Raw genomic sequence first — 23,546 nt, forward strand, 5'->3', positions numbered from 1 at the left:
AGCCTGCACTGCCACGTGTGAAACACCTGACCTCCCACCTAATCCCATTTACCAGCACTTGGCCCAAAGCCTAGAATGTTACGATATGCCAGGTGCTCTTCCAGGTACTTTATAAAGGACATGAGGCAACTCACTTCTACCACCCTCCCAGGCATCGCATTCCAGACTTTTTTTTAACTGGGTAGGAGTTTTTCCTCATATCCCCCAGAAAGTCCAGAAGCGCTTGCAGCTGTTGATTCAGATTTTGAGCAAACTTGGCAATTTTGGTGAATTGGTTGCTCACAAGCCACATTGCAATATCTGGAAGAGAGGGCTTATTTCCTTGTTAGAACAGTGATAATGTGGGGCCTGCACTGAGAGAGAAACTGGCTGTGATTATCCTTGAATTGGTCAATTCATAACAAGAGTGCGGGTTTGATGTCCAATTAAGGGCCAATGATTTCTCCAGCTCAGGCAAGTGAATGAAAGGATGCCCCAAGATGGAGACATCGTCTCTTCATTTTTTTAAATTTTAAAATGCTCTTAGTAGCCAGGCTACAATTGTGAAGGGTAGCCCCACCAGTAGCAGGCCTGCAGCTGCAGCTGAAGCTAGTCTGGCAAGGAAAGTCTTTAAGATTGCTTTGAGGGCTAATCCCCTAGTCTACCATTGGGAGGCCACTTCCAGACATCTTGCGGATGACACTAAAGTCGGTGGAGTTGTGGACAGTGCGGAAGGTTGTTGCAGGTTACAGAGGGACATAGATAAGCTGCAGAGCTGGGCTGAGAGGTGGCAAATGGTGTTTAATGCGGAAAAGTGTGAGGTGATTCACTTTGGAAGGAGTAACAGGATTACAGAGTACTGGGCTAATGGTAAGATACTTGGTAGTGTGGATGAGCAGAGAGATCTCAGTGTCCATGTACATAGATCCCTGAAAGTTGGCACCCAGGTTGATAGGGTTGTTAAGAAGGCATACGGTGTGTTGGCTTTTATTGGTCGAGGGATTGAGTTTCGGAGCCATGAGGTCATGTTGCAGCTGTACAAAACTCTGGGGCGGCCGCACTTGGAGTATTGCGTACAGTTCTGGTCGCCGCATTATAGGAAGGATGTGGAAGCATTGGAAAGGATGCAGAGGCGATTTACCAGGATGTTGCCTGGTATGGTGGGAAGGTCTTATGAGGAAAGGCTGAGGGACTTGAGGTTGTTTTCATTAGAGAGACGAAGGTTAAGAGGTGACTTAATAGAGGCATACAAGATGATCAGAGGATTAGATAGGGTGGATAGTGAGAGCCTTTTTTCCTCGGATGGTGATGGCTAGCACGAGGGGACATACCTTTAAATTGAGGGGTAATAGATATAGGACGGATGTCAGAGGTAGGTTCTTTACTCAGAGAGTAGTAAGGGCGTGGAATGTCCTGCCTGCAGCAATAGTGGACTCGCCAACATTAAGGGCATTTAAATGGTCATTGGATAAACATATGGATGATATTGGAATAGTGTAGGTTAGATGGGCTTTTTATTGGTTTCACAGGTCGGCGCAACATCGAGGGCCGAAGGGCCTGTACTGTGCTGTAAAGTTCTATGTTCTATCTACACTGCTCCTTGACTTGTTTGTGGACCAAGGTTTTCCAGCTGGCCTCATTCAGTGAGCCTTATGGACCTTCAATTAGTTGAATTTGCAGCTTTCAGATAGGCACTCATACAGCCATTCTGCCCATGCAGATGATGCCAGACAACCAGCACCCAAGCTCGCTCGCCTCCCTCCCTGCCGACAGGGGGCCTGAGAATTCAGACTGTGCTTAATGTCAATGAAGAATAGAAGAAAACTGAAGGGAAAGGGAATAGCGGAAACCATAAAAATATTGCATGATTCAAGAGGAGATCTAAATGGAGAGACATTCTCTAGTGGTTTTGTTCATTTGATTGTGGAAATTATGCTTTTTGAAATGAAGAAAGAGGGAGCGATAATGTTTTAAAAAGTAAGGAAAATGGCTTGAAAATATATATTATGTCCTTATAGTTACAAGTGTGTAATTTCTTTAGACTGATTCCATAACAATGGCAGTATTTTCACATGAAAGGTAATTTAAAACACTATTGATGGTACTGAGTGAATGTAATTGCTTAAATTGAATTCTTTAACGTGTGTAGAAAATGTTGTAAGTTAAGATACTGCATTGAGCACTAGTATTGAACTGTTTCACAACCTACAGTCAAAGGCTTACCTCCCAGTCAAGGACTGAAGCTTGCCATTGAGCCATCTTGTCAATATTTTCCAATCTTCTTTTGCGTTCATTGATTTGTTGGGTTACATTCCTCATAACTGCTAAAGCTGCAGCAACATATCTATAGTCACTGGAACACAATGAAAAAAAAAGGTTTTGATATATCTTCCTAAAAGTAATTGGCAAAAGAACGAAAGAGGAGATGTGAGCAGATTTTTTTTAAACACAGGAAGTTGTTATGATCTGGTACTCATAACCTGAAAGGGTGCTGGAAGCCGATTGAATAGCAACTCTCAAAAGGAAATTGGATACAAACTTGAAAAAGGAAAAAAAATGTACAGCTGATTGGAAAGTGCAGGGGTGTGGGACTAAGTGAATAGCCCTTTGAAAGGGCTAGTACAAATATCATGGGCTGATGGAGCAGCTGATGCATTGTTATCGCTACACCCAACGATAGCAGGAACGCACCTCCTGGAGTTTGGAAACTGGGTTGTATCCTGGGGTGCGATCGAACCTGCTGTTCATGCCATGCTCCCACTCTAGCAAGGTCAGAGAATTTGGCGGCCAGCCAGATCTCCATTCATCACTGCAGCTGGATGGAAAAATCCCGCCGACATGAATGGTGGTAAGATTTCAGCCCTGGTCTTTCTCCCTTGAATCCAGTTGGAACAACAGGGTGAGAGTTTCCTTTCCTCTGTCTGTCTTAATCCAGTGATTAGCAAACAAAACTTCACCTAATTTAACACTAATTAGTTCTGAATGATCAATCTCACTGTGACAATGACTAATGTAAATGAGTGCAGAAATAACATACAATAGCAATCGGATGTGGAGCGACCATTAATTTAACTGTGCACAACAGAACTGATCATTCCACTCCACTCACACAGCCACCTGAAACATTTCAATTTAATTATCTGACTTGTGCATATGTAATAATTCTTATTCACCAGTCAATGCAACATGTTTATTTACAGGTAAAGGCTATAGAGAGACTTGCAGCAAGGTTTTGGAACAGAAACCTGAGTTCACCAGGGTAATCCCCCCCCATGCTCACTGATTTGTACCCCGGATCATCTGAATTACTCTGCAGATTGATCCTTTAAGAGACAATCACCACATCCCCCACCCTCTAAATAATTTAATACAAATGTCAATACTCAACTTACACAGTCCAAGATAATTAAACATTTAGTACATTAATTCAGTCAATTATAAATTAAGTTTCTCAGGCGGTAACCGAATCCTTGTCGAACTCCTCTATCTGGGACGCTTCCATATCATAGAGGTTTACAGCATGGAAACAGGCCCCGTGGCCCAACTTGTCCATGTCGCCCTTTTTTTTAATCAACTAAGCTAGTCCCAATTGCCCGCATTTGGCCCATATCCCTCTATACCCATCTTACCTCTTTGAAGGGCTACCTCTTCGAAAACTTCTTGTTTTATTTGTGGATGGATTGGCTTCCCGCATCACTACCATATAGTCATTTTTGGTGCCAATGGTGGCTGCAACTTCCTGCCCTAACTGGTGAATGGCATCATTTTGTGCACTTTGTAACTCTTGTGCAATCTTTACAGTGCTCTTTATTGCCAGCGCTATCTCCAACACACTTAAAATTTATATCCACCTATGCTAGTAACTTTGTCAGAATAGCCTCATTATTTATTCTGCAGACAAATCTGTCCCACATTTGAAGTGGCTCCAAAGTTGCAGTCCTCTGAGTTTTGCTTCAACTTGGTGATGTAAGTTGCAATAGTTTCCTCTGGGGCACCTCCCCACCCCCCCCCCCCCCCCGCCCCATTAAATTAAATCTCTGCAATAGGACCGATAGTTTCAGATAGAAATGTGATTTTACTGATTCAATGACCTAATTGAATGGTTTGGAGTCGGGCACGTTGGGGTTGTGAGATTGCAAATGAATTTGTAAGCCTGGGTCCCACATACACTCAGGAGGATTACCTTTCTTTTCCCCTCCGCCTCTATTCCATTCCCCTGAAAGTAATAGCCCAAATGTTCTACGTATTGTGTCCAGTCCTCCACAGAGCATCCAAATAGGGCCATTTTTGTAATTCCTTTTCTTTGTCTCAACTTCCAGTGAAAACTGTATACTCACAGTCCGAGGCTCGATTTTACCCTCGTCGCCAATGTAATGATTCTTGTTCTCCAGTTAAGGAAAAACAACAACGTGTTTATTTACAAGTAAAGGTATATAAAGAGGCTTGCTGCCTCGTGGCTGCAACCAGCTCCAGAGAAGATTCTGGAACAGAAACCCAAGCTGACCAGTGTGATTCCCCCACCGGGGCTCCCTGATGGATTCTCTGGTTCATAAGACCCTTATTCTGCAGATTGATCCTTGAAGGTACAATCACAACAATGTACTTTAAAGAAGCTTGACACTATCCAGGACAAAAACAGATAGTTGATCAGCATCCCATTCATCAGTTTAAACAATCAATCCTTCCACCATCTGACTTGGAAATATACTGTTTACCCTTCATCACCTCTGGGCCAAAATCCTGGGACTCTCTCCCTAACAACACGATGGAAGCATTTTCACCAGACTGACTGCAGCAATTGAGGAGGGTGGCTCACATTCGCTTTCTAAAGAATGATTAGGGATAGGCAATAAATATTGGTTTAATTGCAAATGAGTGAGTAAACAAAAAATGGTGATAACAGTAATAGGTGCACAGGGTACTTAACGTGAGAAGACAGGTGAACAAATTCCTGTTTTTCCACTAAAGCCAATTCCTCCAACAATGCAACCATCATCAAACACAATCAGCTCCGGCGATCGGGACACTGCATCTATATAAAAGCAAATTACTGTGGATACTGGAATCTGAAACCAAAAGAGAAAATGCTGGAAAATCTCGGCAGGTCTGGGATATTACATCTGTGTGCCAAATAAACAGCTTCTGAAGCAGACCCTCTTTTTACAACTTAAGGATGGGACCCGATCTCAAGGAGCACAGGGAAAATGTTTAAGGACATTCGAATGCCTCATTGAAATGGGGACAAATTGGTATAATTGCGTGGGAGGAACCTGTCATGAATTATGTCACGTTGTGACACAAGACAAAATCGCAGCACACCACATTTCGGCAATACTTTGCTCCACAGCATGTTAGTGACGCTACTGATGGGTTCTCTGGCCAAAGGCCAGCCTATTGGCATGCTGAGCCTCCAATCAGAGACAGTCAATGGTGAACAACTAAGCAGATTAGTCCCCCACCAGGGACATGGTGGGTTGGGGTGATGGGAAGAAGAGTGGGGTGTCAATTGTTTGGGTTGCCAATCTCAGGAGGGGCAGGTCAGAGCCTAGTGGTGAAGAATTAGAGAATCAGTGAAGAATGCGGGGGGGGAATCAAAGTTCAGAGGATGGATTCAATGATCGAAGGAGACCTTATGTGGCCGAGGGGGGAATTTGTGTGGGTAGTCGGATTGGTGGCCTTGTGGGGGAAGATTGTGAGGGGTGCTTCATGAAAGTTTCTCAAGCACAGGCACTTAGATCCAGGTGGGTGTGAAAGCATTCATCTTCTGAGTCCAATATATCCTCAACTCCAAGAATATGCCAGGTTAGCTGACGCTCAGCAAACCCAGCCAACATTAAAGTTGAAAACTTGCATGACAATTAGAATCACAACTTCATTGTCATATCTTATGTCATGCCTCCTTGGAATGGGTTGCTTCCCACCCAACCCCCAGCGTCAGTTAGAACTACAAGTGGGTAGATTGGAGGCAGGTTTCTTTGAAAGAAATATTTAACTGTAAGGAATCTTCTTTTAAATTATATTTTAATCATATTCTTGTTGTTCAGTGTGAGGTATCTTGGTCGTGTAGAATGAAACACTCTTCATTTTGAGTATTTGAGGTCTCAATTCAATTCAGATATCGCAATAGTAAATTACAATAAGGTCCTCTCTGCTTTGTCCAGCCTTAGAATAATATAGAACAACAAAGAATAACATGGAATAACAAGAGAATAACATTAGAATGATGTGGAATAACATAGAAAAACATAAGAATAACAGTGCAAGGTTTTTTCCTGTGCTGACCTCACTGAATTAGATTGTTAGTTTAATGACAAACAAATAGCAGTTTTGTGCCGTGGGCTCTTTTCCCTTGTGAATTGCTTTGAAATTGCTAAAATGAATTTCATACAAGACTGTAACAACCTACAGTACAAGACACTTCAGGCTGAATTTTAACATGGGGCGGGTTTGCATTGGTTAGTTTGGTGGCTTGGTGGGATGGGGGTGTAAACATCTGAAAATATGTTTTCTGTTCATCTATTATTGTGATACTTGAATTAAATCAGGACCTCAAGTATTTGATATTAACAATTAGACAAACTGAAATTTGGAACACTAGCCATTTATGAAGTTTGTAGGTGCAGAGTTGAGACAAAGATGTCTAGAAGTGACCCACACTGTCAAAGAAACTATTGTTTTTTCAGCATTGCCTGTCATTCTTTATTAAAATCTTACTGATTGAAGAATGATCGCGGGATAAAGAAAAGCAGCCAATTAACAAAATCACAGGACTAGCTAAATATCCTCAGGGAAATTTCAACTCTTTGGAAAATTAGCTCCAAAGATCAGGGTCCTGGGCTATCTTTCGAGATCATTATTTTCCTTTTAACTATTGGTGGCTATATATTCTTTTCCTAAAGACCTCCTTCATGTATTTTAGTATCTAATTCATAGAATGACATGTATAATCTCATTTTACAGAGTGACATAAGAGAAGAATGAGAGATTACTCTTGGTCCACATAAAGCAAATTCCTGGTTTTAGTTCTCCCATCAAAGTGGCGACATGAGTACTTTCAATGACTCATTCGGCAAGTGCACTGCCCAATGTAAAACAAAGCGCGCACTAGACAGGTTCAAAATTCCATTTATGGTCCATACTGTTTGGAGAAATGCCTTTATAGGTGTAACTTGCATAATCATTTGACTTCTGAGGTCCATTAGATAAAATAAAGGCTTTGAACCTGTACAGGGCATTGGTGAGGCCGCAGCTGGAATACTGTGTGCAGTATTGGTCCCCTTATATGAGGAAGGATATATTGGCATTGGAGGGAGTGCAGAGAAGGTTCACCAGGTTGATACCGGAGATGAGGGGTTTGGATTATGAGGAGAGGCTGAAGAGATTGGGTTTGTACTCATTGGAGTTTAGAAGGATGAGGGGGGATCTTATGGAGACTTATAAGATAATGCGGGGGCTGGATAGGGTGGAGGCGGAGAGATTCTTTCCACTTAGTAAGGAAGTTAAAACTAGAGGACACAGCCTCAAAATAAAGGGGGGTCGGTTTAAGACAGAGTTGAGGAGGAACTTCTTCTCCCAGAGGGTGGTGAATCTCTGGAATTCTCTGCCCACTGAGGTGGTGGAGGCTACCTCGCTGAATATGTTTAAAGCGCGGATGGATGGATTCCTGAGCGGTAAGGGAATTAAGGGTTATGGGGATCAGGCGGGTAAGTGGTACTGATCCAAGTCAGATCAGCCATGATCTTATTGAATGGCGGGGCAGGCTCGAGGGGCTAGATGGCCTACTCCTGCTCCTATTTCTTATGTTCTTATGTTCTTAACAGAAACCAAGATATCCACCATATGGAACACAATGTCAGGTGTGTGCAGCTGAAATGGTTGTAGGGCACTGTAAGCCACTGTAAGAAACTGTAGAGAATAATTAGAACTTCAGTCAGCAGTTTTGTACAGGACATTGACTGCTGTGCGAGTGTGGCCTTGAATTTTCCAGTTCAGGCTGCTATGAAGACAAAGGCAGTATTGATGGGAAAACTGACAACACTTTTCATTTCAGGTGTGCCAATGAAGAAACAAGAGAAATATTTACAGAATGGCCAGCAGAAAGATCAAGACCAGAGTGCTGGAAGCCACCACAGAAAAGAAAAGGAAGCAGTGCTCTAACTTCAAGTTGAATCACAGAAAAGCAAACCCATAATGATGGTTGCTGGAGAGATGTTGGATGATGATTCAGATGAATCACTCTACACCCTAGAATAGGTCAGCACCGTCAAGATTCGAGGTAAAAATGGTCTGTGACTATTGGGAGTGATGCCTGCAGAAGGAGAGCATTGTTAATATGGAGTGCGGAATAGGCATTGGTGCTACCTGCAACATCATGAGCTTCTCAAAATTGTTGAAATAGCTCAAGATGGTGGCTCAAAAATGAAGCTGTCATGGAAGTTGAGGCTCTATGATGGAATGATACTCTTCCCAAGAGATCAACCAAACTGGAGAGCCCAATGGAATGGAAATAATTTAGATCTACAATTCCAAATAGTAATACAAGGCAAAATCCACTCATCTGAGATGAAACAACTCAAAAATCTGGAACTCTCCATGTACTGGAAGAGGTTTGCAGTGGTTCGCATGGCACCAAGCCATTGACAGCTAAATAAATATTAAAATATTACAAAGGTGCTTTCACAGGTCTTGGATGTCTTCCTGATGAATATCACCTTGAGGTGGATGACAGTGTGAGATCAACTCAACATCTTCCGAGGAGAGTTCCAGCTGCCCTCAATTCCAGTCTGAAAGGCAAGATAGAGGGGCTTGAGAATATGGGAGAAATCAAGAAAGTGACAATTCCTATAGACCGGATTAGCAGTTCCAGTAGCAGTGAAACAGCCTGGAAATCTGAGAGTGTGCCAAGATCCAAAGGACCTTGATAAAACTTTGAAGGATGTCAAGGATGAATACTGGCAAGTGAAGTTGAATGAAAGCAGATCAACACTTTCAACATGAGATTGTCAATGATCCTTCAAGAGTGGAAGCGGTTGTAGATGACCTGCTAATCTATGGATGTGGAGATACAATGGAAGAAGCCATCGCAGCCAAAGATCAGAATCTAGAGGGACTATTAAAGAGGACTCACACAGGAAGTTCATGTCCAAATGCAGCAGGACCTGGACAATATCCAGGTTTGGGCTGATAAGTGGCAAGTTACATTCGTGCCACACAAGTGCTAGGCAAAGACCATCTCCAAAATGAGAGGATCTAACCAACGGCCTTTGACATTCAATGGCATTACCATTACCAAATTCCTCACCATCAACTTCCTGGGGGTTACCATTGACCAGAAACTGAATTGGACTAACCAAATAAATACTATGGCTACCAGAGCAGGCCAAGGGCTAGTAATCCTGAAGCCAGTAATTCACCTCCTGACCACCCCCCCCCCCCCCACCCCCCCCCACAAAAGCCTGTCTACCAGCTACAAGGTGCAAGTCAGGAAAGTAATGGAATAATCTCCACTTGCCTGGATAAGTGTGGCTCCAAAAACATTCAAGAAGCTCAACACCATCCAGAACAAAGCAGTTCACTTGATTGCTATCCCTTCCACAAGCATTCAATCCCTCTACCGCCGACAAACAGTGGCAGACATATGTTCCATCTACAAGATGCACAGCAGGAACTCACCAAGGTTCCTTAAGCAGCACCTTCCAAATCCATGACCACTACCATCTAGAAGGACAAGGGCCGTAGATACCTGGGACAGCGCCACCACCTGGAGGTTCCCTTCCAAGTTACTCACTATCCTGACTTGGAAATATATCACCGTTCCTTCTCTGTTGCTGGGTCAAAAGCCTGGAATTTCCTCCCTAACAGCACTATGAGTGTTCCTACATATCAAGGACTGCAGTGGTTCAAGAAGTGGAGATGGCAGTGTTGGACTGGGGTAGGCACAGTAAGAAGTCTCACAACACCAGGTTAAAGTCTAACAGGTTTATTTGGTAGCACAAGCCACAAGCTTTCGGAGCACTGCCCGTGCTTTCGGAGACCATGCAGACGCTATGACAACGGATGAATGAACACCGCTCGACAATCACCAGGCCAGGAGTGTTCTTTTCCTGTTGGGGAACACTTCAGCAGTCATGAGCATTCAGCCTCTGATCTTTGGGTAAGCATTCTCCAAGGCCGCCTTCACGACACACGACAGCGCAGAGTTGCTGAGCAGAAACTGATCGCCAAGTTCCGCACACATGAGGACGGCCTCAAACGGGATCTTGGGTTCATGTCACACTATCTGTAAACCCCATGACTTGCCTGGGCTTGCAAAACCTCACTAACTGTCCTGGCTGGAGACAATACACATCTCTTTAACCTGTGCTTAACCCTCTCTCCACTCACATCGTCTGTACCTTTAAGACTTGATTACCTGTAAAGACTCGCATTCTAACCATTATCTTGTAAATTGAGTTTGTGTCTACGTATGCCCTGTTTGTGAACACATCTCCCATTCACCTGATGAAGGAGCAGCATTCCGAAAGCTTGTGGCTTGTGCTACCAAATAAACCTGTTGGACTTTAACCTGGTGTTGTGAGACTTCTTACCGTGGTTCAAGGCAGCAGCTCACCGCCACCTTCTGAAGGGCAAGCAGGGATAGGCAAAAAATGCTGGTCCAGTCAGCAACATCCACATCATGTAAAACTGAAGTAAAAAATATGAATCTGAAGCTGAACAAGAAAAAGCTGGGACTGAAGATGACTGAAGTCAACTACGTAGGTCATGTACTGACAGCAAGGGAGTTCACCCTGATCCTGATAAGGTGAAAGCTGGAGCAGAGATGCAGCAACCAACAGATGTGAACAGTTCCAAGGTTTGGATTTGTAAGCTGTGTAGCAAAGTTCTTGCTCAATTGGTCATTAGAGTGTGAACCTTTACACAAGCTCACTGCAAAGAACGTTCAGTGGCTTTGGGGTAAGAAACAAAAAAAAAGCTACTTTGCCTCACGTCAAACAACTAGTGACAACAATGCCAGTGCTGAGGTAGTGTGATGTCAACAAAATCATCCTGCAGTAAAACAGGGCTTGGAGCAACCCTCATGCAGCAAAGACAACCATTTGCGTTTGCATCCAGAATCTTAATGCAAACTGAACCACACTGTGCACAGATTGTAAAAGAGTGCTTAGCTATTGCCTTTGCTTGTTAGCATTTTAACAGGTACCTGTTTGGAAGAGAGAAAATGATGGAAGAGTCTGTCCAGAAGTCACTTCAAAGCATCTTTCTCAAACTGCTTCTATCTGCTCCAAAGCATCTGCAAATGACGTTACTTTGCAGAGATATCATTTGGAAATGAAGCAAAAGCAAAGGAAGCAGATGTACATCACCAACATGCCGTCAAGAACTGCACTCCCTTTGAAGGAAGTTGATGATGCCAGTACACAATGTGAAATCTTCCAGGCTCAACAAGAAGCAACTGCACAACATGCTCAAAGTCCTCAGCCCAACAGAGATGTTTCTGACAGACAAGCTTGTTGCTCAGATCAAGTAAACCCCATAACAGGATGCCCCCTTCAAGTGCTACTGGATGAAGTGATGAAAGGAGGACCTGAAACCATGAAGGACGCACCTTTTGTTAGTAAAGAGTATTGGGCATACAAAGTTGAGGTGATTGCCAAAGATGGCATTTTTTGCAAAGGAACTAATGTCATCATCCCTAAGCAAATGAGAAAAGAGACTTCGAAGTGCATCCACACAAGACATCAAGGAATTAGAGGTTTACAGCATGGAAACAGGCCCTTCGGCCCAACTTCTCCGAGTTGAATTGCGGCAAGTCTGAGGAAGGCAAGAAAAGTGGGCTACTGGCTAAACATGAATAATGAGATTAAGGACCACATCAGCCAATGCGGTGCTTGTAATGGCAGGCGGGGGGAGGGGCAGGCTCGGAGGCCACTGAAGCCCCCGGGTGTTCAGGGGCATGGCCAGGCATTGCTCATCTGGTGGAGCCCCCTTCTAGCACATTGGCATTGTCCAACTGGCACATCAGACAGCACAGCAGTGGCTACCAGACAGCCCAACGGTGCCAGCTGGTTACTGCTAGTGTGCTAACTGGGCACCGTTATCGTGCCGGGGGCAGTGCCAAAGGGGTAGGGCTCTGGGAGGAGAAGGGGTGGCTAGACAAGCGGAGTGAGGTGTTGGGGGATGGGATCTGTTTGCTGGGGGGTCTTGCAAGGGTGGATCATGAAGACGGACTTGATGGGAGGGGGTGCGACTCATGGGTCCTGATAGGGGGCAAGTCAGGGAACCCATCAGGAGGGCGCTGATGCCACTTGTCAGGGAGAGGTTGGGGGAACATGCCAAAGAGAGGGCGGGGTCCTGATGTCCATGAAGGAGGAGGTCTTCCAGCGCATTCTGAGATTGGAGTGCCCTTGCGAAATTGCAGCCCCCCCCCCCCGCCATCCCACCGGAACCCAGTGCAAGACTCTCAACATTGAGGGCCCGATTTTACCATTGCGTCGCGCCCGGAAGGGCAAAGTTGGGTGTGAGGCCATTAACGTGATCTGCGCCCGCATCCATGCAGATTGCCACTTTACCGAACTCGGGAATGGCGGCGATTCGATTCGCGTCCAAAATGGGCGCAACGACCATTTAAATGCATTTGCATGCATTTAAATTGAATTAATGAACTGCCTATCCAACTTTATCAGCATTTCCCCCTTTACCACCACGTTTGCCAATCCGGAACCGCGCCATAATGGACCTGCTAAATAAAAGTCTGAATCGGGCGCTCCAGCTTCTGAAGGGCACGTTCAGAGCTTCCAACGGCTCTGACTCAGATCAGTGGTTGGGGGGTGGGGGGGGGGGGGGGGAGGGAGGTGGGTCAGATCATTCTCTGGTTGGCGGGGGAGGAGGGGAGTGAGCCCAGATCGTTGTCTGGTTGGGAGGAGAGGAGGAGGAGGCGGGTCAGATGTATCTCTGGCGGGGGCAGGGGGGTGGGGGGGAGGGGGAGAGGGCTGATCATTGTCTGGGGATGGGGAGGGAGGAGGAGGCGGGTCAGATATCCCTCTGGAGGGTGGGGGAGGGTGGGGGGGGAGTGAGGCTAGATCATTGTCTGGGGGGCGGGGTGGAGGAGGGAGGCGGGTAAGATGTATCTCGGGGGGAGGGGGAGGCCCGATCGCTCACTGGTGGGGGGGCAGATGGATCTCTGGTGGGGGGGCAGATGGACCTCTGGTGGGGGGACAGATGGATCTCTGGTGGGGGGGGCAGATGGACCTCTGGTGGTGGGGGCAGATGGACTTCTGGTGGGCGGGGCAGATGGATCTCTGGTGGGGGGGCAGATGGATCTCTGGTGGGGGGGCAGATGGGTCTCTGGTGGGGGGGCAGATGGGTCTCTGGTGGGGGGGAGAGATGGATCTCTGCTGGGGGGGGGAGGGCAGATGGATCTCCGGTGGGGGGGGGCAGATGGATCTCCGGTGGTGGGGGCAGTTGGATCTCTGGTGGGGGGGGCAGATGGATCTCTGGTGGGGGGGGGGGGCATATGGATCTCTGGTGTGGGGGCAGGGGGGTTGGGGGCTCTGCTGCCACTCTGCGGGTGATCGGCGGGGAAGGAGGGCAGGGTGGAGATCGGTCTGGGTAGTGAGGGGGGGTGGATAAGGGGGACAATGATGTGTGTGGGGGCCATCGCTCTCGCTTTTTGCTTCCGGGCCGCTTTCTCCGCTTTCTGCGGCCCGGGAGCGATCTGACGCGCGCGCTTTTTCTATTTTATTTCTAACTGCGCATGCGCAGTTCAGAGCTCCGATCGTTTTGGCCGTGCTAAACCCCGCCCATAGCGCGAATGGGACTGGAGATGTTTTTTTCAGGCTGAGTGCGTATGGGGGCGCCTGAAAGCAGATTTCTAAGTCAGATCTGCATTACGCCCAGATTCAGCACTTAGAATGAAAATGGTAAAATCGGGCCCTGAGTGTGGGAAGATTGTGGTGAGAGACTGATGCAGGCCATTGCATTATTCTTGCCGTTATGTCACTTTTTGGGGGGGAGAATGCCACCCATGCTATTGTACAGAGCTGCTTTTTGTATGCTGTGGCTTGCCATAATTATGTGATGTCTGAGGTAATCTTGTGCCATAGACATGTGACCTTTGGGGTCATCTTGAGTAAAACAAAGGCTTTGGACAGAAACCATTTTACCCACCACATGGAAGCTGATCTTAAACTGGGAATCCCAAATTACCTTCACAGGTCTTGAGCTAGTGAGGGGAAGAGTGAACCAGGATACATTCGGCACCAATGTTTTTTTAATGCAGTTATCCATTTTCCAAAAGTCTTTTCGAATTGACTTGGAAAATCCCAGCATCACCAGTTAAAACCTTGTTGTGTACATTTAATTTACATTCAAAGAGTACATTATATAAAATCAAATTTGACTTTGTTCATTTTAAATCTAATGAAATTGAAGACCTGGTGCCCAATCTAAGAGCACTAGATAGGAAGAGTGAAAAGAAAGAGTGAGATAGATAGAGATAAAGATTGCAAACAAACAATAGGGGAATGGAGAACAGCATGGGGTAAATGAGAGAAGTCGAGAAAAATAGAACAGGTACTGAATACCTGCAATATAGGGAAACAATAAAAGGAACAATTTTTCCATCTGCCATTTGTAGAAAATTTATAAAGGCATTCTTTATCTCTCCCTACTAAACCAGATAAACGGCATTGATAGACAAAGAAAATATATAAAAGAGCTAAAATAAAATGGAGAAATAGAGAGAATGGAAAATGATGCATTGAAATAAGAAAAGCAAGCGAAATAGTACTTGACGTGCAGTTCTGTTCTCAATTCCACCTCCGAACCTTGCTTTCTTGTCTCTGTATTATGAAAAATAATCTTTTGAATTTTGCTTTCTTTTTCCTACTAAACTGCAAATATTCCTCCATACTCATCCTTTACCAGAATCTCAAAACAACAGGGGTTAGATTTTTTTTTTAAACAGTGAGTGTCCCAACCCTATGTGTAAAATCCAGGGTCAAGCCCACTTCCAGTTGGTGAAGCAGCCCCCCCAGCTATTAAGCGGCCAACCATTGCTGAATTGAATACTGTTGGCTCACATTACGAACATTAGGTAACCGTATAAATTTCAAAGCAATCTGACAAATTCCACTGTAAATACGTGACCTGCAGTTTAAAATTAGCAGCAGGAGACAGAATCTGAATGCCATGTGCCTACAGCACAAAATACTGGCGCTGATTTATGAACTACTGCTAATTGTCATGTTCTGAGCATGCTTAATAGCTTAAAAGTTCAAAGTTGAACGTTTAAAGCATGGAAATATAAAACAAACAAATGTGTTTGTCCAAAGCTGGTGGACATTTTGCTTAAAGTAAACAACGATCTATAAAAGCTGACAAAAGACTGTGGCAAAGCACACTTCAAAATGCCAACGGCACTTTGCTTTCTATTTGCTTTTTAAAGCTTTCAGTCTGATCCAGATTACTGACATGTAAAAACTACTGGAGTTCAAATTGTTTATGTTATGCAGCATATCTATTTTTAAAATTAATACGGTTGCAATCACAAATGCAACAAATTATTAACTGGCCATTAATGAACACGAAGACCACTTGAGTGTTCCCCCAATCTGAGGATAATGAGCACAGCCTCAGGTGTGTTTATATAACATATCTTGGAAGCTGGCAAAATTGGAAAATGCATAGACGGTGCCATAGGTGCATTGGCCATGCTAAATTCTCCCTCAGTGTACCCAAACAGGCGCCGGAGGGTGGCGACTAGGGGATTTTCTCAGTAACTTCATTGCAGTGTTAATGTAAGCCTACTTGTAACACTCAAAAATAAACTTTAAAACTTTAAGTAGTTTAATAGGCAAAATAATTTTTGTCAATGCATGTGGTGGGATATTTGGAACTTAATTTCCATATCCTTCACATCCCCATTGTATTATTTCCTATATTTTCCCCTCAACTTTCTTCCCTGATGGCTCCAAGTTTTGTTGAGGTAAATTGCTATGGGCACTCCACACCCAAACCCAACCCACCCCCCCCCCTCTCCCTCCCCCCGCCCCCGTGAGGCCATCGGCTCTTGCTGAGCAACGCTAAACTCACAAATGCAGTCAGAGTGCGATATTCTGGAATAAATGACATTGGGCCGCCAAACAACAGTTGTTTCTAATTCTTACCTATGTTCCAATGCTGTATATTTGAGCAATTCTGCAAGCTGCAGTGGGTATTTGCAGATCTTCTGCACAGGAGTGAGGAGAAAGCCATCGATGGCAATGTCAATCATTTGCTGAAGGAGCCGACAGGCCTCAAAGAAATGCTGATACCTGCCATCCTTCATCAGCTTGGAAAGTTCCATGCATGCGTCCAGGTGATTATTACAGTACTCAGAATAAATCCAAAATCCATCTTGCTGTAAGCAAACACAACAAATATATTATATATAGATATATGTCAGATGTGCAGGCGAAGACAATCAACTTCCTGAACTGACAGACAGCAGTGTGGGCAGCAGAGATAATTGGTTGATATTTTTGGGCTAATAAATTTAAAAGTACATTTTAATTAGTTGGCCATAATTCCACCCCCCCCCCCCCCCCCCCCAACTCCGGTGGACCTTCTGGCAGCGAAAGCAGCTCACTGTTGGCCGCCAGCAGAATCTTCTGATTCTACCCAAATCAATGGCTATTTGCACTGCCTTGCCGGCTGCACCAGCAGATAACCTGCCATGGGGGGATAGGGGAGGGATCACATTCTGAGGATCAGAAGACTAATTTTTATATGCTGGCAAATCTTTAAAAAAATTGCTCCCACAATCAAGGCTCAGCAGGAGCTCTCCCACCTCTTGTTTAGCAGGTTGGATTCAGCAGATGCGGGTTCAAGTCTCACTCACCTGTGGGCAGGGCTTAACACACCCAAAATCCTGCAGTTCCAATCAGCATGCGCAGAAAAAATATGATAGAATGCGGCTCCCCTACCACATTGCTCCAGGGCCTGACAATGCCTCCCCCTAGCCCCCACAGACAGTGCCCCACCTCCACATTACTGACCCCCTTATCACCCACCCCCTATGCCACCCAGAATGATTGCAGGCCCCTCCCCACTCCTTCCCCCCACCAATCTCAGGCAGAGTGCCAGTGGACCCCCTCTTCCCGCTCACTGATCACAGGCAAAGTGGCAGTGGACCCCCCTTCCCCCTCACTGATCACAGGCACAGTGGCAGCGGGCCCCCTTCCCGCCCCCCGCCCCCCACTGATCTCAAGCAGAGAGCTGTCGGACCCACCTTTCCCCACCCCACTGATCTCAAGCAGTGAGCCGTCGGACACTCAGCACTTACCTCCTCACTAACTGGAGCGCCCGAATCGGACTTTTGTGGAGCATGTCTGTTTCGCGCTGATTCTGGATGGGCAAACGCGGTGGTAAAGGGGGAAGTGCTGGTAAGGTTGGGCGTGCAGCCCATTAAGTCAATTTAAATGCATGCAAGTGCATTTAAATGGCTGCCGTGCCCATTTTGGACATGGTCCCGATCGCTGCCATTTTTGTGCCTTGGTAAAGGGGGAACTGGCATGGAGGTGGGCGCGGATCGCGCTACTCGCCGCACACCCAATTTTACCAAGCTTTTGCGACCGAAAATAGGCGCAACGCGATGCTAAAATCGGGCCCAGTGACCCGAGCTGGGAATTGAACCCAGGTCCCTGCAGCAATGCTAACCACTGTGCCACCGTGCCATCCATAAGGCCATTAGATAAGTAGTTGTAAAGAAAGATAAAAGGACAGAGAAAAGGGACAGAAACATTTACACAGAATTAATAGCTACAGTTGAAAAATTAGTACTGGGTTTGATTCGATGAGATAGTGATTGCCTTATGACATACATTTTCTTGATTCAACAATATTGATTTTTGAAATGGTGGAATCGGTGAAAAAGATGGATAAAAAATACCACTGAAGGTATTGGAGTAAAGAAAGGCAACAATGTTAACAAAATAAGCTTTTGTTGAAAGTTGCAATTATGATGTGCAATATTGCTAATGCATGCATTCATTTAAATTCCTTTGTCCAGTATTTTCATGAAGGCCCATTAAGGGGATTAATGCCTTCATTAAAATCTCAGTCAGAGGAATTTCATACACATTAGCGATTAATAAAGTACACCACAATTTCAACAACCTGGTGATTTTTTAAAAATGGTAGAAGCACATCAAGTCAGCACAAAGGAACATGACAATTACACACAGAAATGCAGGTGATGGGAAATGATAATCAATCTAACAGGATCATAATTTACATGTTCCAAGAAGCAGGGCCCAATTTCACTCAAATGAGGATCTTCCTTGTTGTACTGCTTCTCCAGGTCTCTGACGAAGCTCATTTGAAATCTATAAATGTCTTCGATATTTCCGAATATGACTTTCAGCTGTTCATCACTGAACATGTCTCTGCGTTTCTTGCATTGCCTAAGGTATCCCTAAAATAAGAACAAAATATGCATTTAGCTGCCTTTAGCAAACCTTACATGCGGTAGCAAACCTAATCACAATAATTAATCATGAATAAATCAAATATCCACTCTGTGTTAACATTTTTTTCTCATCCAAGTGCTTTCTCACAGAACGAATAACATTCAAGTAAAATATTTGTGGGGAGAGGTTAACAAATTAAACCTGATGTGGAGTTGCCGGTGTTGGACTGGGGTAGGCACAGTAAGTAGTCTCACAACACCAGGTTAAAGTCCAACAGGTTTATTTGGTAGCACAAGCTTTCGGAGCGCCGCTCCTTCATCAGGTGAGTCACCTGATGAAGGAGCGGTGCTCCGAAAGCTCGTGCTACCAAATAAACCTGTTGGACTTTAACCTGGTGTTGTGAAATTAAACCTGATTTGCAGTAAATTGAATGGTAGCATAATAATCCATTTGCAAGTATAGCATTTGCCTTGTAACTCAATCCTGTTCAGGGACAAATGAATTGTGCAATTTGAATGAAGTTATGGTTAGAGAAAGATTGAAATGTATTTAAATGCTGCTGTGTTTTGCATAACAGTAACTTAGGTCAGCCTAAAAGCTTCCAGTTGTCCTTTCCTCTGCTTTATCATCAGCTATAGAGACCAAAACACAGGCCATAATTAACAAAGGAAATTTTCACAAAGGAATTTGCTGCTATCTATAGGAATTCTAAGGATGGGATAATGTTGGGCCCTCCAGCCATGGAAATAGATCCTAGGTATCAAGAGCCATCTGGAGATGAGAAAAACTTCTAATAATCTAATACACCTCACACTCATACACCCTTGCTAGTGAAAAAAACAAATCATGAAACCCAATCAAAGCTTTTAAATCTCAAACAGTTGACCTCTTATGAAAAACAAATTTCTGTTCAGACCCACATCAAAGATACTTAATCCTTTAATAGCCTATTTACATGTTAATTACACTATGAACTCTGAACCTCCTGCTGAGATAATTATAGCTTTTGAAACTCATTGAAGCGTTTCTAATGCCCTCGGGTAAATATCAAAAAAGGCCTCCATTGAAACTGCATAACTAGATGGCAATGTTTATTTTTCTAACCATACCAGATGGCCTGCCAATCAAAGCTGTCCAGCAGAATAATATTTTTAACTCTTACTGTCAGCTTCAGCCTGTATTTTTTATGTTTAAAGAGTGGTGGATTTAAAACACTTAATATCCTGAAACTTAAACTTCATGACTGTTTAAGGCCTTTGCAACTGCCAAAGTGGGATTGAATTCAGCACTAAGTTTAAACGGCCTTGCTGAGTTCAAGTTTCTCTCCTGTGTGAATCATGTCCTGATCCTTTCCCCCACTGGAAATGGGAATGGAAACTTCACAATAACATCTCTCTGCCATTTTTAAAGTTGATTCCCCAAACTTCCAGCCCAAAGTATCAAGCTTCAAACCCCAGTCTTAGCATGTCACTTTAAAATGGATTAATGTTTTTTTAAAAAGGGAGTGAGTTTTTCAGTCAATTTTCCCTTTTTAAAAATCATTACAAAAATAAATATGATTTTAAAATTACCGGTTTTGTGATAGTAACAATCATATATATTAACCAAAACAAGACGCACACAATTTTGAACTAAAGGGTTATTGGATAGAAATCAACATGTTCACTGGTTTTAAGGCCAAAATGTAGCAGTCCAAGTGCCATTATTATGAAGTCTGTTCAAACTGGGATTATTAATCCATGTGACTCATTGGCACACTGGTCCGTACTAACAGAGCCATCAGAAGAGTTGACTCATTTAAATTATATTGAAGGATGGAGTTGAGAGAGTTACAGAAAAAACACAAATCTCACCAATGTTTCAACTCTCAGGGGTAAAAACAGTCACTCCATCCATAATGTAATTGTGAAGTTAAAACATTCGCACTACAACCCAACTCCAGAAAGCATTTCAATTGCGATGTTATTAGATCACTATACATGGACTTCAGTTTGCCGGAAGTTTACTTAAATGAGAATATGTTACCTTTTCAAGAGTAACCTGATGTTTTACTACACGGTAGTTTTAACCTCTGGTTGCAGACACATAAATTATTAATAATTAAATAGTCTGAAACTCTTGATGACATTTTGAAGAGTAGCACTGGCTGTTTCTAAGAACAACTGTGAAGCAATTGCTACTTGTATTTCAAAGCTCTTCCATGTAATTTAAATGATCAGTATGATGGAATGTAATCTGTAGTTATGTTATTATTACCTCACAGATGTCCTTCAGATGTTTAATGTAGTGTCGTTCTGTGCTCATAATTTCATTGATGACATTTGCTCTCATTTGGTCTCGGTTCTGAACACTCCTGCCGAGGCACAGGCAGTCAGAGTTGGGGTCCAGATGCCCATTTTGAATCTCGCTACTGGCTTCATCTACAGTGTCTTCCTGGTTCACCCAAAGCTGCCATTAAATGAAGAAAAACAATGTGGATAAATTGACTGGCATCAAGTTCTTTTACTGTCTCTCATAGATCAGCTTGTTGATCATAGTTAACTAACTGTGGGGAGAAGTGCCCCAAGCAGTTAACTTGTAAGCGATTGTTACCTGCATATTCAGGACCAAGGCAGGATTTCTTGACAAAATGGTTATCATCACTGTGGGGTGCAAAGATACAATACAAAGCCTCTTTTGCTCTTCATTCCTGAAGGGGCTGATAAGCTGCCAAAGCAATCATCAGTCCACCAATACTTTGTTAAAATTATCATTCTTCATGTGAATCTAGGCAATGAGTATCATTGTACAATTCATCTATAGAGGAGCATTATACTAAAACCCGAGTCTGCCATTGCCCAGTGCTCACACATTCTAGATGCAATCATTGAATAGAAACCAGGAGCAGCAGCTCAGACAGATTTTTCAATCCTCAGTCTGGGACACACTGGAGGCAATTGTCATCTGCAGCTCCAGTCCATGAATCTTGGTTTTGTGATCTGTATGGCTGCGTTATATGGCCTTTACTGACAGGGCCACAGAAATTGCTCTTGAAGATGCATTCCAAAGAAGTGAAACAAACCATACAAACTATTCAATTAATTTTGACCCATTAAGCATCAGATCTATTGAGATGTGCACTGACCTTACTGAGATGAGCAGAAAAATTGTTGCAGTTCACCCATGTGCTCTTTGAACATTTGCCATTGCCTGTTCACTGTCATCCCTTCAAGTAACATTTCCCAATCCACCTTAGTCGATTCGCGCCTCATACCATCATAGTATCCTTTGTCCAGATTCAGGACCCCTGTCTCAGAATCAAGTAGTCACTCTCCATCTTGATGAAGAATTAAAATATAGAAACTAGAGGCAGGAATAGGCCATTTGGCCCTTTGAGCCTGCTCTGCCATTCATTTTGATCATGGCTGATCGTCAAATTCAATATCATGATCCCCTTTACTCCTCATATTCCTTGATCCCTTTAACCTCAAAGACTATATCTAGTTTATTCATGAAATCAGGCAATGTTTTGGCCTCAACTACTTTCTGTGGCAGTGAATTCCACAGATTCACCACACTCTGGATGAAGAAATTTCTCCCCACCTCAGTTCTAAAAGGATTACCCCTTAGCCTCAAAATATGACCCTAGTTCTGGACTCCCCCATCATTGGGGACATTCTTTCTGAAACTACCCTGTCTAATGCTGTTAGAATTTTATAAGTTTCTACAAGATCCCCTCTCACTCTTCTAAACTCCAATGAATATAATCCTAACCGAATCAGTCTCTCCTCATAAGACAGACCTGCCATCCCAGGAATCAGCCTGGTAAACCTTCGCTGTACTCTCTCTATAGCAAGAACATCCTTCTTCAGATAAGGACACCAAATCTGCACACAAAACTCCAGGTGTGGCCTCAACAATGCCCTATACAGTTGCACCAAAAAATCCCTATCCCTATACGCAAATCCTCTCACTATGGTTCCCATCACGGGGACCAGACGTGATGGCCTCGCTGGCAGGACCGGAAACCATTGAAGCCATCCTGGGAGGTTGGAGGAAGAGAAAGGGTGCCACTCACTGCCAGCCTGGCAGTGCAAGACTGACAGTGCCCATCGTGCACCGGGCAGTGCCAGGGGGACAGGACCTGAAGGGACAGGCTAATTGGGAGGCGATTGCGCACTCTGCAACCACGATCTGGGTGGGGGGGGGGGGGGGGGGGGGTTAGAGAGCTCTGCATCCTCTGCAACCAGCAATCAGCTGGTCCGTATGCAGGAGGGGTGGGGAAATTTTCCATGGTATCCCTTGATAGCGGGGAGATTTAGGGGTGAGGCATGCGAGGGTGAGGGAATGAAAAGCCCATGCAGTGGGGCAAATCGGCCCATGTTGCGGGGGGGGTCAGATCAGTTGGGGGGATTGGTTTGGCCAACACAGAGATCTGAGCGTGTGCAATGGCACACTCTGAGACTATCTGCCGGCTTTTGGTGAGGTTCTCCCCCCCCCCCCGCTGGAAAACAGATTTGGCTTCATTTTTTTTAACAGAGTGAGGTAAGATTCTATTTTTAACTTGCCCAAATAAAACACTGCGATTCTCTCCCATTTTCATGCTCGTTTGGCAGTTAGAAGTCTTTTGGTAAAATTGCCATCATGCACTTTGGCAGGAAAAATAAAGGAGCTGAATATTGTTTAAATGGAAAAAGACTGCAGAAAGCTGCAGCATAGAAAGTTTTAGGGGTCCTTGTGCATAAATCAAAAAAGCTAGCATGAAAGTTCAGCAGATAATAAGGAAGGCAATAGGAATGCTGACCATTATTTCAAAGGAAATGGAGGATAAAATTAGGGAAGTCTTGCTAAAACTATGCAAGGCACTAGATTACACTACATCTGGAATATTCTGAATAATTTTTGTCCCTTTATCTAAGGAAACATATACTGGCATTGGAGGCAATCCTGAGAACTTTCACTCAAGGGAGGTTAAGTGGGTTAGGTTGGGCCTGTGCTCATTGGAGTTTAGAAGAATGAGGGGCAACCTTGTTTAAACATCTAGGGTTCTGAGGCAGCTTGACAGGGTAAATGCTGAGAAGTTGCTTCCTTCCCCTTATGGGAGAGTCTAGGACCAGAGGGTATAATCTCAGAGTAAGG

At 44.2% G+C, this 23,546-nt stretch overlaps 1 protein-coding gene across 1 annotated transcript in view; it reads right to left on the reverse strand.

Annotated features, from left to right (window-relative positions):
- The window catches only part of arhgef9a (Cdc42 guanine nucleotide exchange factor (GEF) 9a), a 144,810-nt gene that overhangs the window by 92,377 nt on the left and 28,887 nt on the right, over positions 1–23,546 (reverse strand). The window contains exons 2-5 of the mRNA XM_078211374.1: positions 20,685–20,876; positions 18,254–18,433; positions 16,146–16,378; positions 2,203–2,332 (exon numbers count right to left, since the gene is read on the reverse strand). Coding sequence (XP_078067500.1) covers positions 2,203–2,332; positions 16,146–16,378; positions 18,254–18,433; positions 20,685–20,876 — 735 coding nt within the window. The remainder of the gene's footprint in view (positions 1–2,202; positions 2,333–16,145; positions 16,379–18,253; positions 18,434–20,684; positions 20,877–23,546) is intronic.

The sequence above is a fragment of the Mustelus asterias genome, chromosome 4 (genome assembly GCF_964213995.1).
Source record: "Mustelus asterias chromosome 4, sMusAst1.hap1.1, whole genome shotgun sequence".
NCBI lineage: Eukaryota > Metazoa > Chordata > Chondrichthyes > Carcharhiniformes > Triakidae > Mustelus > Mustelus asterias.